The sequence below is a fragment of the Drosophila persimilis genome, unplaced genomic scaffold (genome assembly GCF_003286085.1).
Source record: "Drosophila persimilis strain 14011-0111.01,24,50 unplaced genomic scaffold, DperRS2 tig00000000-arrow-pilon, whole genome shotgun sequence".
Taxonomy (NCBI): Eukaryota; Metazoa; Arthropoda; class Insecta; order Diptera; family Drosophilidae; genus Drosophila; species Drosophila persimilis.
In genome coordinates, this window is record NW_020825288.1 from 25,704,513 (window position 1) to 25,722,892 (window position 18,380).

The 18,380-nt window shown below is 43.1% G+C and overlaps 2 protein-coding genes across 2 annotated transcripts; both read right to left on the minus strand.

The window, feature by feature from the left end:
* Positions 1-5,272: 5,272 nt before the first annotated feature.
* LOC113565639 lies at positions 5,273-7,208 on the minus strand. Its single transcript, XM_026988196.1, has 3 exons — positions 7,005-7,208; positions 6,877-6,946; positions 5,273-6,810 (listed from the first exon to the last, which is right to left on the minus strand). The coding sequence occupies exon 3, from the start codon at positions 6,535-6,537 to the stop codon at positions 5,431-5,433; it is 1,107 nt and encodes a 368-aa protein (XP_026843997.1). The 5' UTR covers positions 6,538-6,810; positions 6,877-6,946; positions 7,005-7,208; the 3' UTR covers positions 5,273-5,430.
* A 2,296-nt stretch (positions 7,209-9,504) lies between these two features.
* On the minus strand, positions 9,505-11,467 carry LOC113566294. Its single transcript, XM_026991279.1, has 3 exons — positions 11,292-11,467; positions 11,164-11,233; positions 9,505-11,097 (listed from the first exon to the last, which is right to left on the minus strand). The coding sequence occupies exon 3, from the start codon at positions 10,822-10,824 to the stop codon at positions 9,679-9,681; it is 1,146 nt and encodes a 381-aa protein (XP_026847080.1). The 5' UTR covers positions 10,825-11,097; positions 11,164-11,233; positions 11,292-11,467; the 3' UTR covers positions 9,505-9,678.
* Between the last annotated feature and the right edge of the window lie 6,913 nt (positions 11,468-18,380).

Here is an 18,380-nt window from a genome sequence, read left to right on the forward strand (position 1 = left end):
GGGCCCCAAGGGCGTCCTGTTTACCCGTGTGGCAGCCATGCAGAGCTATATCGGGGCTGGCGCCTCTGCCTCGAAAGATGGCCCAAGTTTCAAGACAAGAGACGTGCGGCCTTCATCCTGGGCAACGACGACCCGGTGTTCCTGGCGTCTGCCCAGGGAATCGAATCGCGGCGATGGGCCAAGACGGTCCTGCCCGACTACCAGCCAGCCAAAGCTGGCAAGGCCGCAGCCAAGGCCCTCAGCAAGCGGCAACGCCGGAAGGTGGCCAAGGTAGAGAAGGGCAACGGACAGGGGCGCCAAATCATACTCGTCCTGAACGAGGAGTCCGTTAGACTTCTCCACGACACGGAGGGAACTGTAGACTACGGCTACAAGAATGTAGTCATAGTGGAGCCCCCGGAGATCCCTAGCATGGAGATCAAGCCTGTGTCGGTGTCGGACGAGGCATCAGTAGTGTCGGATGACATCTTAGATGGGTACGTGTCAGACGTGAGCGATCTTACTAGGGATCTAAAGCACATCGGGGTCGGGGAGGAGCTGGACTCTTCGGATAGCGACCACGACAAGACAAAGGTGGAGCTAAACATCAGGAATGTCACTGATACTACTGCAGATAAACCTCCACCATTGTAAGGCAGCATGCGCTACTCTCTTGCTCTACCTAGCCAGGGGTGGAGCCGACATAGTCCTCATTCAGGAGCCCTGGATCCTCGGAAACAGGATCTCTGGTCTCAGGACTCCTGACTATAAGCTATACGTAGCTGACACCGCAGTTAACAAGAGATTTGCACTTATTTTTGCTCCCAAATTTCAGCAATGAAGATCAAACAGCAGTGAGCCTCGAAGGCCAGGGGTGCTCACTGAGAATCTGCTCCACGTACATGGGTCACGACTCACCAGACCCCCCTCCACAGGCGCTCAGGGCGCTAATCACAGACTGCGAGGCCAAGGACACCGGCCTAATCGTAGGGTGCGACGCCAATGCACACCACTGCCAGTGGGGAAGCACTGACACTAACGAAAGGGGTGAGTACCTTTTCAACTATTTACTGACCACCCAGATGGTCCTATTCAATAGGGGGAGTGATCCCACCTCACACTTGCTTCTCATGAGATACATGGGAACATCGTATTCTGGAGGGTCCTGGAAGAGCACTCCTTCTCGGACCACAGGTACGTGGAAACCGTACTCTCTTTTTCACTACCGAGACCAGCTCAATTTCGGAACCTCAGGCGGACAAACTGGACTCGGAACTCAGACCACCTCTGTCGTGTTCTCCCTGAGACCCCACCTGATTTCCAGGGAGGCCACGACTCATCTTGTTAAACTATTTACCGACGCCTGCAATGAGGCGCTCGATAAATCCTGCACCTCTGGCAAGAGCAGAGGCCGGAAGAAACCTGAATGGTGGACTCCTAAACTGGGTGAACTCCGGAAAGCCTCCCGGAGACTCTTTAACACAGCTAAGGCTGAGAACGTTGAGCGGAACTGGGCCGAATACAAGGGCTGTCTGTCAATTTTTAATAAAGAACTGAGGAAAGCCAAACGTCTGCAGCGACATTGAGCGACTATACCCACTCTGAGCTACCTGAAGAATGCCGACCAATCGTGGAGAACGTCCAGCAATGAGTCGCTAAAACTTCTCCTTAACACCCACTTTCCCGGCTGCGATGAAAACAGACCACTCTACATCGCGGCTCTTTCCGTTGCCTCAAGTGATATCATAAACCAGGAGAGATTTCCTGGGCAATTAAAAGCTTTAAACCATACAAGTCTGCGGGGCCAGATGGCATCAACCCTGCCCAACTGATTCACGCTAGACAAAAATACACTAATTGGCTCAAAAGAATTCACAGGGGGTCTTCTCCCACGGGTACATCTCTGACACCTGGCTTTAGACCAAAGTCGTTTTTATTCCCAAGGCAGGCAAAGGTTTCAGAACCATAAGGCTATTGTCCTTCCTTCTGAAGACGATGGAACGGCTCCTGGGGCTACATCACACGGCGAGTATTCCGCCCAGTCTAATCTCAGACTCCCAGCTTGCCTATAGGAAGGGAAGATCCACAGAAACGGTCCTACACACGATCACATCGATCATCGAAGCGTCCAATCATGCTCTAAGGAGTATAACTTGTCTCAACAAACTCAGTAGAGGTCAACTACTGGCAGAGCTATGCTAAACTGGCGGGCTTTAGGGTGGACTAAAGGTGGAGATAGGCGAACCAGGACCTGCACATGCGATCCACTTCTATACTGATGGCTCAAAGCTAGACGGCCGCGTGGGAGGTGGAGTCTACTGTCACAGTACAGAGCTAAACATCAGTTACCTCTATAGTTATTGCCACGGCACGCATGTCCTCTTTGGGAGTATAGAATGGAACTTGCACTACCAGTCATTTCTGTACTGCAGTGTCATTCTGTATTTGCTTCCTTCATTGTTTTAAATGTGCATCCTCAAGAATAGTTTTTAGTTTACCATGCTCACAATTTTTTACCATAGCTACGGCTTCTTCAGTCCTTCATCATATGGACGTTGACATGCAATGACTGCATCTATCAAGAGGCGATGCAATTACTGCACCGTCAAGTGGCCCGTGTGACACAAGCAGAAGGCTGTTACGCGCGGATCCCAGGCAAAACGCAGCCCTCCTCCCGCCCAACCGACCGAGGGGCGCTGCCGCATGACGCGCGGTGCGTAGCCGAACCAAACGCGAGCATGCAGAAAGATAGATATTAGACTAACATTCGAGGAAAATTAGCACTAAACTTATTAAGAAATTAAGCATGCAATAAAATACAAAATACAAATACCACTACAATTACTAATTACTAGAAAGGTGTGTAAGGATTAGTAATTTAATAAGAGGAAGAGAATTAGTGGAGGATATAATATGGTAGAGGGAATTATAATCCGAGCATAAGACCCTAAACGGTTCATGCAAGGAATAATTCGATCTACAAAGTGGAAGGAACAACGGTATAAAGTTTCTAGTCAGTCTAATAGGAATCGTGAAGTTTATGCGGCTCAACAGATCAGGGCTGTCTATGTCACCCCTGATCAAGTTGTGCATAAATATCACACCAAGCATTTTTCTACGGTTAACTAAGGATGGGAGGTTTACTAATAATAGTCTACTAGAGTAAGATGGGAGTCTTACACCCGCATCCCAGTTAAGGCCCCGCAGAGCAAAGAGTAAAAAGTTTTTCTGTACTGATTCTATACGGAGGGCACCATACACAGGAGCAGTATTCTAAGATCGGACGAACAAGCGAGGTATAGAGAGTCTTTGTTATATAGGGGCCGTCAAATTCCTTTGACCACCTCTTTATAAACCCAAGCAGGCCCATGGCCTTATTTACTATGGTAGAAATGTGTTCGGAAAACTTTAACTTGGGATCTAACATAACACCCAGATCATCCACCAGGGTAATTCTCTCAAGAGAACCCCCAAATAGGGTGTAGGGAGCCAACAAAGGGTTAGAACGATGAAATGTCATAACTTTGCATTTCGAGGCATTAAGGTGTAACAAGTTTGCACATCAGCTATTGAAAGCTATTGAGATCGGATTGCAAGCGAGAATGAAATGAAATTTCCTTGTACTGGACACAGAGTTTAACATCATCCGCATACATAAGTACTCGAGAGTATGTTAATACTGAAGGCAAGTCATTAATAAAGAGTGTGAAGAGTAAGGGGCCTAGATGGCTGCCCTGTGGTACTCCCGAAGAAACCTTTACTGGTAAAGAGAGGGAGTTTTTGAAGAGGACTCTTTGAGACCTAGAACAAAGATAGCTAGAAATCCATCTCAGGAGGTTGGGCGGAAACCCTAAAAGGTCAAGTTTATGTGCTAAAAGGGAATGGTTTACAGAGTCGAATGCTTTACTAAAGTCGGTGTAAATAACATCCGTCTGTAAGTTACCTTGAAAGCCATTAATAATGAAAGAGGTAAACTCTAACAAGTTCGTGGTGGTTGATCGCCGCCTTATAAATCCATGCTGAGTTGGAGATATAAGTGACTTGCAGAGATGTTGCAAGTGCGGAGTTAAAACCTTCTCAAACAATTTGGGAATAGCGGATAACTTTGCTATATACGAAGATTCGAGCAATTTCTGTAAATTGTCTATCTCATTACCAAATGGGATTGTTTGTACGACGATAGTTGCCTGCAATTTATTGATAGCTGCATCAATAGTAGTTTTTGGCCTTTACAGAGCGTTGAGACAATTATTTTTTTTTTTACTATATTGCTTAAATTACAGAAATTTTCTCGTAAGGTACCTTTGCTAAATTGACCAATTTTATTGCTGTCAAAAATCATTTTAGATGGATTACCACCAAATTCAGGAATTGCCTGCAAAATTTCCTTGGCATATACCCGATCGGCAGCTGAAGACTCTATGTTGGAATTTTCTTGTTCGTTTAAACTATTTTTAGAATATTACTCAGCATCTGATAATTCAGGTAACGTTATTATTGCTGGAATTTCGAGATTATTTATAGCCTCTTCCTGTAATTCAATTTCTTCTTCTTCTGATTTACTGTCTATTGTTCCTTCTTCTTTTGTTGTGTTGGAAAGAGTCAGAGCGAAAAAAAAATTTAATTGTTTGCTTCAGTCTGGCTATAGTAATACTATACATATACGATCTGGTTCAAATTCTAGAAGATTTAGTCATTCTCCTGACTTGAGAAATGTGAATGCAACCGATTTTCATCCTTTGTGGAAGCGGAACGGAGAGGGGCGAAGTTTTAAAATACTCTTGTAACAGTGACATATCACAGAAGTCTGGATACAAAATTTCGTTGCTCTAGCTCTTATAGTCTCTGAGCACTAGGCACTCATCGGGACAGGCAGACGGACATACAAACATAACTCAATCGACTCGGCTATTGATGATGATCAAGAATATATGTTTATCATATGTTTATGAGTTTGCATTTTGGAAAGCTCTGGAGAATTTTCTATCAGATCCGTTTAGTTAACTTTCGCCCTCTGATTTCAGCTGAGACCCCACTGTGCGACGCTAAGAGATTCTCAGATCGTCGTTTTTTATTGACCGATCTTTAAAGATTGCTACTTAGCATATACTATATGTACTATAGGATATAAATTCCCCAGTTCAAAGTCCGACAGAGCAAATTGAATTCAACAATAAAAATATATATAAAAAGAAAAAATTAAATGTGAAAAAATAGAGAAATATGTACATATAGATTTCGTAATATGACAATACATTTTTTATTTATTTTTTACATTTTTTAATAACTGTCATCTTCTGTTAGGTCATCTAAAAATCATCGAATAAGAGATTTCTGGTGTGGTAATTTAATTTTGATTTCACAAAAAAAATGATAACTACTCTTACATTAAGCCCTGAGGCAATAACTTTTGTTTGTGTTTTGTACCGTTTGCAGAAACAATCCGATAGCTTACAACATATTTCCAGTTTTAGGTGTAAATCCTGACCCGAAACGCTCACTCCATCGATCTAAAGTGATATTTGCTGGCAACTGTAAGTTTAAAACATCTCGGAGGTATTCATAAGTCCTTTTCGAGTAAAAGCGTACATTCTGCGCAATAACTTTTTCTGCGGGGCTAAAGATCTTCGACTTTTTCAAAAGCATGATACATATAGTTTTTGCCTCCGCAGAAACATGAGACATGTTGGCTATTATGGGAAGAACAGACAAATTTGATTTAGTTTTAGTTTTCCGGCGCCTATGGGCATTGGCCCGAGATATAGATTGTTTCAGGGACGCATATCGTCTCTTCCATTTGTTAACATCTTCCTCTTTTTTTGCCAATAACTCAAAGTATTTTCTTGTGATATATGCTTCGTTTTTATCTTTTGCTACGCAGTTTTTACAACATTTGACATCATTCGATTCATTATTTTTTAGTGGATCTACATCAGGCGTGTCTTTTTCGGACCGTTGCTCTAGTTTGTTCGAAATTGTATTATGCACTTCGGTTGGATTGATTCTCTTTGATTTCATATGTGTTTCAATTGGTTCGTTGTATAATGCATTGCCCGAACAGGAATTCTCACCATAAATATTTGAATTCAATTCATTATTTTCTAGTGGATCTTTATCAGGTGTTTCTGTTTCGGACTCTTGCTCTAGTTTGATTGAAATGTTATTATGAACTTCGGCCAGTTTGATTCCCTCTGATTTCATTGGATTTTCAATTGGTTCGTTATCTTCTGCGTTGCCCGAAAATGAATTCTCATCATGCAACTGATTCAATGGAGTATTATCAGACAAGTTTAGTGTTGGTATTGCTCCTAACTTCAATTTAACCCGTCCTATTTCCTCGGCTTTGAAATGGCGTTCACAAATTCGTGGAGTTCTCTTCATCAAATTTGTATCTAGGCCCAATACCTCAACCCATTTATTGAAGTACAATCGATTTGATGGGAATCTGAATAACTTCACAGAAAAATTGGCCGAATTTGTTCTATATCCAGAAATACAGGAAGGAATAATGCATTTGATACCGGATTTTCGCGTATCTTTTTGATTAGCATACGACATAATTAATTAATAATAAAATTAACCTGCTTATAAAGTAATATTTGGATATACTCTAGATTACCATGAATTAAGCAGCAACAAGTGGCAGGATTTAAATGCGCACAGAGGACCCCTACTAGTCCAAGAAGCATATGCAGTTTGGACACTGGTTGACCGGAAGGAGTGGCCGGAGACAGTTGTGCGGAGGAGAAGTGCCTGATATGCGATCACGGGATCCCTATTGGCAGCCCTATTACGGTGCGTGCGGGCTGCCGCCCGAGTATTGCAAAATCACTGCAGGGAGAGGTATTGAGTATTAAATTAGTTAGAACTACCCAAGAAATGAGCGGACTTACTTACCTGCGTCTATACTATGGGTTGAGAGAAGAGAGTCTGTGGTGTTGGCCGAATCCTATCTTAGCGAAAAGGCCTGAAAAGCGGGACAAATTAAGAAAAAATTCAATACCATTTAGTAAACAAAAACTTACCCATCAAGCAACGCGATTATTTGGATGAACACTGCTTTTCTTCTGTTTCTCGTCGTTGTGTTGTTTCACGATGCACAGGGTCTTTTATTCTGTTGCATGTGTTTTTTGTCAGCACAATCCGGGTTGCAATGCCATTCCTCTGTTGGTTTGTTGTTTATCTCAAGATATTTCCATGCGAAACGCGATATGACAGACGTGATGCTAGGGATGAATATCGTTAGGCTGCAAGAATTATCGAAGTTTCTTTCGGTATGTTTTTTCAAATATCAATATATCGCTTGAGAAAAAGTAGGGCCTCGAAGTCTAGAATGTGAATTTAAAAGATGCCTCCAAGCCCAACATCAGTAAATAATTATAGTTTGTACAACTTCCTGGAGGAAAAGATGATAGTTGAACAAAAATATGCCAAGCCGATGCGATGTTTATTGCAATTTTCTTGGAAATGCATCGCAGGATACAGATTGGCTCCAATACTGGATACAAAAAAGTATCGAGTTTATTTAATTCTTTAGCACTTTTCTTAATTATCTTAAAACTTGTCAATGTAATAATGCAGCCCTAATTGAAATATCAATATATCGATATATATTTTTGGACTGGCCAAGATAATAATATGGTCTTTTAGGTGAGATATATCTGCAACGAAACTACTTTGCTGAGTTCGGACACTGGCCTTCGGAGAAACGATTTTTTTTTTGCTTTGTTGCTTACTTCGCTATCTTTATACCCGCGTCTTTTGAATCTACTTATCGGTGCACGGCACAGAAATATATCGGATATTTCGTGCGAGACTTATCGGCGTTTTATTTTGAAATCCAAAATGTTATAGTTGAGTTTGTAATAACATTTTTGCGGCATAAATTCCCAAAGTGGTCGTAGAGGTTTGAACACTTATACATTACCGGCATGGATGCCAGTTTCGAATTGACCCAATATTGTCTCTATACTCAATGTAGTCTCTGAAATGGTATGTTTAAATAACATATTAACCTATGATTATGATTAACACCAGATTAAACATACTTAGCGTTGAAGGATATACACTTACATGTCCCTTTTTTAAGGAAGCAGGCGCTGCGAGGAGAGGACCGAAAAGCCAAGCGGGCCAATCCACGTGGGGGGCCCCAAGGGCGTCCTGGTTACCTGTGGCAGCCATCGGGGCCGGCAGACCCCTTGGGACCGGGGACCCCTTGACAACCCCGGCAGGCGGCGCCTCTGCCAGAAAGATAGGCCCAAGTTTTAAGACAAGAGACGTGCGGCCTTCATCCTGGTCAACGACGACCCGGTGTTCCTGGCGTCTGCCCAGGGAATCGAATCGCGGCGATGGGCCAAGACGGTCCTGCCCGACTACCAGCCAGCCAAAGCTGGCAAGGCCGCAGCCAAGGCCCTCAGCAAGCGGCAACGCCGGAAGGTGGCCAAGGTAGAGGAGGGCAACGGGCAGGGGCGCCAAATCATCCTCGTCCTGAACGAGGAGTCCGTTAGACTTCTCCACGACACGGAGGGAACTGTGGACTACGGCTACAAGAAGGTAGTCATAGTGGAGCCCCCGGAGATCCCTAGCATGGAGATCAAGCCTGTGTCGGTGTCGGACGAGGCATCAGTAGTGTCGGATGACATCTTAGATGGGTACGTTTCAGACGTGAGCGAATTGATAGCTGCATCAATAGTAGCTTTTGGCCTTTACAGAGCGTGGAGACAATTATTTTTTTACTATATTGCTTAAATTACAGAAATTTTCTCGTAAGGTATCTTTGCTAAATTGACCAATTTTATTGCTGTCAAAAATCATTTTAGATGGATTACCACCAAATTCAGGAATTGCCTGCAAAATTTCCTTGGCATATACCCGATCGGCAGCTGAAGACTCTATGTTGGAATTTTCTTGTTCGTTTAAACTATTTTGAGACTATTGCTCAGCATCTGAACAATCTGCATCTGAAAATTCAGGTAACGTTATTATTGCTGGAATTGTGAGATTATTTATAGCCTCTTCCTGTAATTCAATTTCTTCTTCTTCTGATTTACTGTCTATTGTTCCTTCTTCTTTTGTTGTGTTGGAAAGAGTCAGAGCGAGAAAAAATTAAATTGTTTGCTTCAGTCTGGCTATAGTAATACTTTACATATACGATCTGGTTCAAATTCTAGAAGATTTAGTCATTCTCCTGACTTGAGAAATGTGAATGCAACAGATTTTCATACTTTGTGGAAGCGGAACGGAGAGGAGCGAAGTTTTAAAATACTCTTATAACAGTGACATATCACAGAAGTCTGGATACAAAATTTCGTTGCTCTAGCTCTTATAGTCTCTGAGCACTAGGCACTCATCGGGACAGGCAGACGGACATACAGACATAACTCAATCGACTCGGCTATTGATGATTATCAAGAATATACACTTCCTTCTGGGTGTTACACACATCCACTTTTACTGCAAAGCTAAAATCTGTTTATGAGTTTTACATTTTGGAAAGCTTTGGAAAATTTTCTATCTTGATTTCAGCTGAGACACCACTGTGCGACCGATTTTATTTATTAGCATGATTTACAAAATCCGACAGAGTAAAATAAATTAAACAATACAAATATTAGTATATATATAATATATCGTGAAAACACAGACCTCTCTCACCAACAGCTTTTATGTATTTGGCTATAATTTCCCTTCCTTGGCAATTTACACAACTTTTTTTGGGGACTGGGGCCCGAGTAATTTAGGAGTAAATCCTGATCCGAAACGCTCACTCCATCGATCTAAAGTGATATTTGCTGGCAAATGTAAGTTTAAAACATCTCGGAGGTATTCATAGGTCCTTTTCGAGTAAAAGTTTAAGTTTTGCGCAATAACTCTTTCAGCGGGGCTAAAGATCTGTGACTTTTTCAAAAGCATGATACATATAGTTTTTGCCTCCGCAGAAACATGAGACATGTTGGCTATTATGGGTAGAACAGACAAATTTGAGTTAGTTTTAGTTTTCCGGCGCCTATGGGCATTGGCCCGAGATATAGATTGTTTCAGGGACGCATATCGTCTCTTCCATTTGTTAATGTCTTCCTCTTTTTTCTCTTTTTCTGCCAATAACTCAAAGTATTTTCTCGTGAAATATGCCTCGTTTTTATCTTTTGCTACGCAGTTTTTACAACATTTGACATCAATCGATTCATTATTTTCTAGTGGATCTACATCAGGCGTGTCTTTTTCGGACCGTTGCTCTAGTTTGTTCGAAATTGTATTATGCACTTCTTTCGGATTGATTCTCTTTGATTTCATATGTTTTTCAATTGGTTCGTTGTATAATGCATTTCCCGAACAGGAATTCTCACCATAAATATTTGAATTCAATTCATTATTTTCTAGTGGATCTTTATCAGGTGTTTCTGTTTCGGACTCTTGCTCTAGTTCGATTGAAATGTTATTATGAACTTCGGCCAGTTTGATTCCCTCTGATTTCATTGGATTTTCAATTGGTTCGTTATCTTCTGGCATGCCCGAAAATGAATTCCCATCATAAAAACCTTCATGCAACTGATTCAATGGAGTATTATCAGACAATTTCAATGCTGGTATTGATTTGGACTTCAATTTACGCATTCCTATATCCTCGGCTTTGAAATGCCGTACACAAATATGTGCGCTTTTTTTCACCAAATTTTTATCTAAGCCACAAACCTCAACCCATTTATTAAAGTACAATGGATCCGATGGAAATTTGAATAACTTTACAGGTAAATTGGCCGAACTTTTTCTATATCCAGAAAGACAGGTAGGAATAATGCATTTGTAACCGGATTTTCGCGTATCTTTTTGATTAGCATACGACATAATTAATTAATAATAAAATTAACCTGCTTATAAAGTAATATTTGGATATACTCTAGATTACCATGAATTAAGCAGCAACAAGTGGCAGGATTTAAATGCGCACAGAGGACCCCTACTAGTCCAAGAAGCATATGCAGTTTGGACACTGGTTGACCGGAAGGAGTGGCCGGAGACAGTTGTGCGGAGGAGAAGTGCCTGATATGCGATCACGGGATCCCTATTGGCAGCCCTATTACGGTGCGTGCGAGCTGCCGCCCGAGTATTGCAAAATCACTGCAGGGAGAGGTATTGAGTATTAAATTAGTTAGAACTACCCAAGAAATGAGCGGACTTACTTACCTGCGTCTATACTATGGGTTGAGAGAAGAGAGTCTGTGGTGTTGGCCGAATCCTATCTTAGCGAAAAGGCCTGAAAAGCGGGACAAATTAAGAAAAAATACAATACCATTTAGTAAACAAAAACTTACCCATCAAGCAACGCGATTATATGGATGAACACTGCTTTTCTTCTGTTTCTCGTCGTTGTGTTGTTTCACGATGCACAGGGTCTTTTATTCTGTTGCATGTGTTTTTTGTCAGCACAATCCGGGTTGCAATGCCATTCCTCTGTTGGTTTGTTGTTTATTATTTCAAGATATTTCCATGCGACACGCGATATGACATACGTGATGCTAGGGATGAATATCGTTAGGCTGCAAGAATTATCGATGTATCTATCGATATGTTTTTTCAAATATCAATATATCGCTTGAGAGAAAAAGTAGGGCCTCGAAGTCTAGAAAGTGAATTTAAAAGATGCCTCCAAGCCCAACATCAGTAAATAATAATAGTTTGCACTGCGCTGACAGGCAACACATTCCATTTGACACATTTGAACATCGCGCCCAGCTCTCTACTTGATTTTTACACGTACACCCAAAAGTATGCTACGAAGTATCTTAACACTTAATATAGTCTGTAGATACTCTGGATTCACTTAACATGCGACTGGACGCACCTATTACGCATACAATGTTTGAGTAGTAACAGCGTTATAGGTATTTTATTTATTTAGATATATTTAAATAAATTTGTTTGATCCAATAATCAATCAATCCAATCAAGGTGGCGATTCGCTCAAAGCTCTCTCTCCCGATTTGATGCCTCTGTATGTATCTGGCTTAACAGTGTCTTGTTGATTGAATCAGTCGTTCCATTACATGAACCAAAATCTGCCGGATACGTGCTCTGCGTGCTCTTTCGCTCTCTCTTAAGATGATTCAGTTATGTTAAGAGTTAAGAGTTGAAGATATGATTTCTACCATGGTTTTTTCGACTTTTCTTGCGCATGGTTGCTGTTGCTGCTGCGTTTTTTGTTTTCGGATATAATTTTTGTTCGATTCGATTCGTGTGGTGTGTGCTAATTTAGAGTGAAAAAACTGCCTTTTGTTGTTTGTTGGTTTCGTTCTCATCATCTCAGGTCGGCGTAGCGGAAAAAGCCGATCGTCGCTTTTTCAATTTCCAAAAGCGCGCGTCCATCCGTATATCTGTGTTCTCTCTTGCCGTATTTGTGCCGTATTTGTGCCGTGTGTGTGTTCGTGTGTGTTGTGTTTAAAATTCTTTCGTTTTAAGCAAAATTCCCCGCCGAAATATTACATTATTCGACTCGACTGCCGGTTTCCTTGCAAACTCTGACGGTAAGAATTGTATGCCTTCCCTCGCACTCCCCTCGCAGTTCCACCCCACTCCAACACCTTGAAAAATTAGTCATCGCTGTGGTTTATATGCCGCAATGGTTTAATTAAAAAAGTGGCGCGGCTGCTAGCGCTGGCGGCTCCTGGTTCCCACCGCACCCAGTCCAGAGACGCCTCACGAAGAGAGTCACGACGCGAAGCAACAGACAGCCTAAGAGAGTGCCTTAAGAGCGGAAGAGTGCACACGTGCTAGGTGATTTGTTGAAGGGGGAGGGGGAGAGGGCCTTAGTGTCATACTGCTGGGGATAAACAACGGTAAATTGGGAATGCAGGCGGCGCCGATATGCCTCTTGGCGCACATGCATATGTATGTACTCGTATGTATTCCCCGTTACATCAACTCCAGCCCTAAACGGCGGCACTGCTTGCTGTTGCTGTCCGCTGTCCGCTGTTCACTGTCCGCTGTCCGTCAATCAAGAAAGTTTCACCTGTCCCCTGTCCGGCAATGCGGAAGCACTTCTTTCTGCAGCTTTCTGCGGGTTCAGCACGTTGCGTTGATGCGCCAAATACTTGGCTCGCACTGCTGGCCGTTACGATCTTCGAATTGTGCCCTGACATCAATTAGCGCTGTCCGGAGTCCGGAATCTATGCAAACTGAACCGAAAGTGCTAAATGAACACTTTGCACCTTGCCCCCACCGTGCCGCAGTACGGATAATTGCATTGCGAGTCGACAGTTATTGGGGTTTCGGAGGGTGGGGGCAAATTACACTGTTTACGATAATTCCACTTTGCTCATTATAAATCAGTTTAAGAAAAGCCATAGCCATAATGGCTGGTTGCTTGGGTGTGGTGTTGCCTCGTCGGATCCTCGACCCACCTCACACCTCCCACCTCCCACTCCTCTCTCTCTCTCTCTGAAGTTCTCCCGGGAGCAGAGCAGACGACGTGTGCGAGAGAGATCTGCTCAGTGCACGCACACATACGCAGATTAAACATATCGTGGCGAATAGAAATTTCATTACGATAGCGTGTCCAAAGTCCAACCGATTTTGGCTCTTCGGACCCGACGTAGTACCTACATACTATGTATACCGTACACATATGCACAAATATTTTCGCCTGTTTGCGTGTGTGCTAATATATGTTTTAGCAGCGCATGCTTAATAAGCACTTTTCGGCACCACTGTCATTATGCTCAAAGTTCTTTGTTCCAACCAGTTTCTGCCGGGATTCCTAATGCTCTCCATGCCATCGGAGCCCCTCGGTCATTGTACCACATCTGATTTTGTTCCCAGAGCCATGTCAGAAGCTGCCAGTCATTTGTTTGACCACAAACATTTGAATGGAATGGCACCGCACCGCACCACAGCAGCAGCAGCAGCATCATCAGAACTGCCTCGGCCACCTGTTGCCGTGCTCTGCTCTGCGCTGTGAAGCCAAGAGATGCCGTTAGGCGCGGCGTGGTGTGGCAGTGCTGGCGGCAGTTGAAAGTCTTCTTTCATCGGGTTTCAGCATATTACAGCTCTATAAATATTTACCGCCTAGCCCAGAGGCTGTATCAGAATCAGGCCTAGATTTTATGGCCATGCCTCGAGAGTCTCGCTCCGTTCAAAAGGGCCAACTGCTTGCTGATTTGCATAAGTTATAGTCGAAGCTATAGAAAGGGTTATTTTTGAAGCGAGATGCCAGATGCCAGATAATTCTAATTAGAGACGGGCCCCAGCCCCGCTGCAACGATTCGTTTGGCATCAATTAAGGAAATTTGCATAAAGGTCTGGGACTTTGCCCACAGGATTCCCATACCCTCGCGACGTGTGGATGATCGCCAAAAGACGGGGCTCACAGTGTGCGTGTTTCATGGGGTTTTCCAAAAAATCTTTTAAGGCCATTCCCCGAAAACTAAACTGAAACACACACTCAAACACAACTTGTAATTTGGCATCTCTATGGACTTGTGATGGCCAAGATTGCATATTAAATTAGTCATCGCCAACACGTTTTCAAATTTCCCGAACTACGTATGTACACATTGGTGTTTTTTTGGAAGCATTTATTTGTCGTGCTCCGAGTCCGGGTAGTCGCTACAGCGTTGAATTGATCCACAGATGATCCGTTTGTTTTATTGTATCCCTACGAACAATCTCGAAGCTCTTGCATATCGCGGCCCTTTTGACTTTGACTTCGTATTTTACATACATATGTATGTATGTATTTCGCACATTGTGCTCGTGCTCGTGCTGGTCCCGCACCAGGTTCGTCATCTGGTTTTGTTTTCTTCGGGCGTTTATCTCGCTCTGTGTTGTGTGCTGCTCTTTCGTTTTCCTTTGCCCTTACGATACCAAGCCAAGCCAAGCCAAGCCATGCCATGCCATGCCATGCCATAAATACATAATGTATGTGTGCATGTGTGAATGTGTGGCGTTTGTGGACGAGTATTTTACTTTCTGGGCCCCGTCTTACCATAATCCAGACGAGTTTTTATTTATTTTTGGCAACCTACCTGGCCGGACGTTATATAACGTCAACTCTCAATGGTTTCACCACGACTTAGAATGCCGAAACTCCGTCCGGAATCATGCATTTCAATGCATACATATTTGACTTATTATCAACAAGTGTTCGGGGGAAATGCGTGTACCAGTTCGCCAGTGATCAAAGATCTCATTAGGCTGGTCAGATGGTCAGTTGCTGTCGTTGCTTCTGCGCTTGGCCTCTCCGTCAAGCCACTAACCAAATATCAGGGGCTGCTCGGGCTGGGACTGGGACTGCGACTGGACGGGCGTGACCGGCTGTGGGCCCGATACTTGCGCTTTCATTTCAACATTACCATCAGTGCTTCGGGCGTAGATTCAAGCGGCCCAACCAACTGATCGGGGCCGCCTTTATTTGACTTTTGAGACGCGTGGAATGCCAAGTATTTCACTGCAGTAAGCCTCCAAGTAGAGATGGACGTCAGCTCTGTATTTCCCCGTGGCCCGTGCTGCACTCATTCGTGCTCGACAGTTCACACCAAGAACTAAAAATGAACTACTAAAATGCTGATAATATTTTATGGAGCTCTCCGATACACCTGCAATCAACTTGGGGTATTGGCGTAACTATAAACTATATAATTCCCAATGAATTGTATAATCTGTATAATCAATTTTCATGGGAAACTAAAATTCATTTCCAGCAATATAGTTCCTATGTTTAGTTTATACTTTATATAGTTTCATGGAAACCCGACTGCGCCCATCTCTACATGCCATGCCGCGTCATGGCCTTCTCTGATCTGGCCTGTAAGGGGACGCGACGCACTTGAAAATACATACATACATAATATGTACATATATACTCTTTGTTTTTATACTCTTTCAAGGTGTATTACAATTTTGCCCAAAAGCTAAGGGCGCAAAAAGAAGATAATAATAATAATCCCCAAATCACACGGATCCCATTGAAAAGATCGATCCAAACACTCGTATTTCCATCATAAAATTGAATATATCGAGTAGCGATATCTGAGAGGGTATCTAAAACTTGACCTTCAGGATCCAGAGTTTTCTTCTTGTTTATTTATTTTCTTGGCGTTGGGATCTGCGGGGGTACGTACTCTGGTCGCTGCTCCAAATCAGCTCCCTCTCAGGGGATTTTGGCCTTATGGGAATTAGAAACACCTACCACTGTGCCATGCTCTAAAATTATTTTTATTTTTAAACAATGGATGCTTCCCACGAACAGCAATTTGCTACCCCAAGAGAAATGTTAGTTTTTTTAGTACATACATATGTATGTACAAATTATAATTCAGCTTTGATTTAAACACAAATGTGTTAAATACAAATTAAAAATAAATTAAATATACATATATCGTTTGTAGGAAATATACTTGCATACGATTCTCAGTGTATACATACATATGTATGTATGGGTGTATATGTATCAGGCACAAAAATGTCACAGGTATCGTGGAATACTCGGTTGAGAGTGGGAGATAGCCTCCATTGGCAAGTGTAGATTTTGTGGTCGAAGTATCGAGTACCGTGCTCGATTTTCAGCAGCCCGAATAAACGATTGACTGAAAGTGCAGTGACACTTGAAAGCAAACATTTAACACAGTGATAATACCAGGGTGGCGCAGTTATTCATAAGTCAGTGCTCCCGAAAGCCCTTCCCCCTTCCATCTCCGATTCCCTTCAATGTGCTCATCTCTAGCGAAATCGTCGCTTGCGCCAATTCCGGGCGTATCCAAAAATTAATTGGCCCTTGTGTTGCTGCTCGCATTTTGGCCTGGCTTGTACGTGCTGACGCTGCTTCTGCTCGGCCAGTTGGACAGGTGTTTTCATCGACCTCCATTGGCTCTTTACATACAGGCACATATGCATGGACACATATGTATACGCGACGAGTGTGCGTGAACATAGTTATGGATGCGCTCGACTCATTCATAAATAAAATAATAAAAAAAAACCCCGAGCAAATTTACTCGATCTACGAGTGTGTTCCATATCCACGGGTCATGTGGCGGCCGGGCGGGTAGAAGGGTGTGGAATCATCATGTGTTTGCCCATGCAATCAGCGCCATCTAGCGTTAATGAGATGCGCCCACAAAGGATATACATATGTACATATATATGTACCTATGTACTCGCCTATGTATGTACCTACAGTGCAAGCTCGAAAGAGTGAAAACATCTCTTGGTGGAGAATACCCTGGAATGAATATCTGCAATGAATTTCGCCTAGATCCATATATTCGCACATAAATAACCCCCGCAAGACCCCCGTATGACGAAATGTAAATAGTTTGCATATAAATGCGATTAATGTATTTATTTGTCAAGAGAGAGAGATGTAGTCCGGTGCGATCTGTGTCAACGTGGATTTGCATAAACTCTGTTTCATTTTTTGCCTTTCGACCTCTGCTGCGTGCGCTTCGGTTTGACTTTGACCGTGAATGTCCGCCCAAGGGGGATTTCACTGTACTGTGTGGTATCAAAAGATGTCTTTAGCTGCTGGCTGCGCAACTTGACCATGAAATTCATTTGGGGCTACGTGCTACTATTTCCGTTTTGTAAGAAAGTTAATTTGCGTTGCGTCTTGAACGTTGAGTGTTGAGTGTTGAGTATTTAGTATTGAGCGTTGATCGTTGAGTATTCAGCGTCGAGCGTTGATTTGAGCAATTTCCCCGCACTTGTCTGACTTTGACCCGTTTCGCGTATTATTTTCAAATTTCGAGCCATTTTACATTCATATTCACACATTCACATTCACACTTGCACTCACAGTCGCAGTCGCCGTCGCACTCGCACACACCCACGGTAGTTACGGCAGTGACTGATGGCTGGGGTCAAGGTAAGGCTAACGATTCTGAACGGCACTATTCAGGGGAATTTTTAGGTGTTATTTGTTCGATTTACTGATTTGATTGCTACCCAGCGCTTCTCGGCCCTCGGTTGTAGCTTCTAGCTTCTCGGTTCACCGTTCTCCGTTCTCGGTCCCCGGCTATGTTTACTTTGAAAATGGATCTGGCGTCCAAAGGTGCGACGAGTATATTTGTCCCCGAATGGAGTTAATTGATGGATTGTTGGCTTAAGTTATCGCACGACTCTAAGATTTCCTCCCCACCTTTGGGGAACGAACGCATCCATATCAGTGGAGTATGCGAGTATCTTCCCTCTCGTGCCAAAGATACTGTGGGGTTGTGCGCCTCTGGGGGGTGTGGGGTTGGTTGGATCTCCGATCCAAAGGTTTCCCCTGCAGTCGACCTTTAGTTTGTTTACCAATTTGTCCACAGACATTGTCTCAGCGACACATGCCGAAAAGATGATGGAAAAAGGCGGAAAACGGCACTCTCAGCCGTTCGGCAAGGCAAATAGAACAATAGGTAAACGGGCAA

What these genes read in the sequence shown, in the direction of transcription:
- LOC113565639 (XM_026988196.1), bottom strand. Translation starts at nt 6,537, where the DNA reads ATGTCGTATGCTAATCAAAAAGATACGCGAAAATCCGGTATCAAATGC.
- LOC113566294 (XM_026991279.1), bottom strand. Translation starts at nt 10,824, where the DNA reads ATGTCGTATGCTAATCAAAAAGATACGCGAAAATCCGGTTACAAATGC.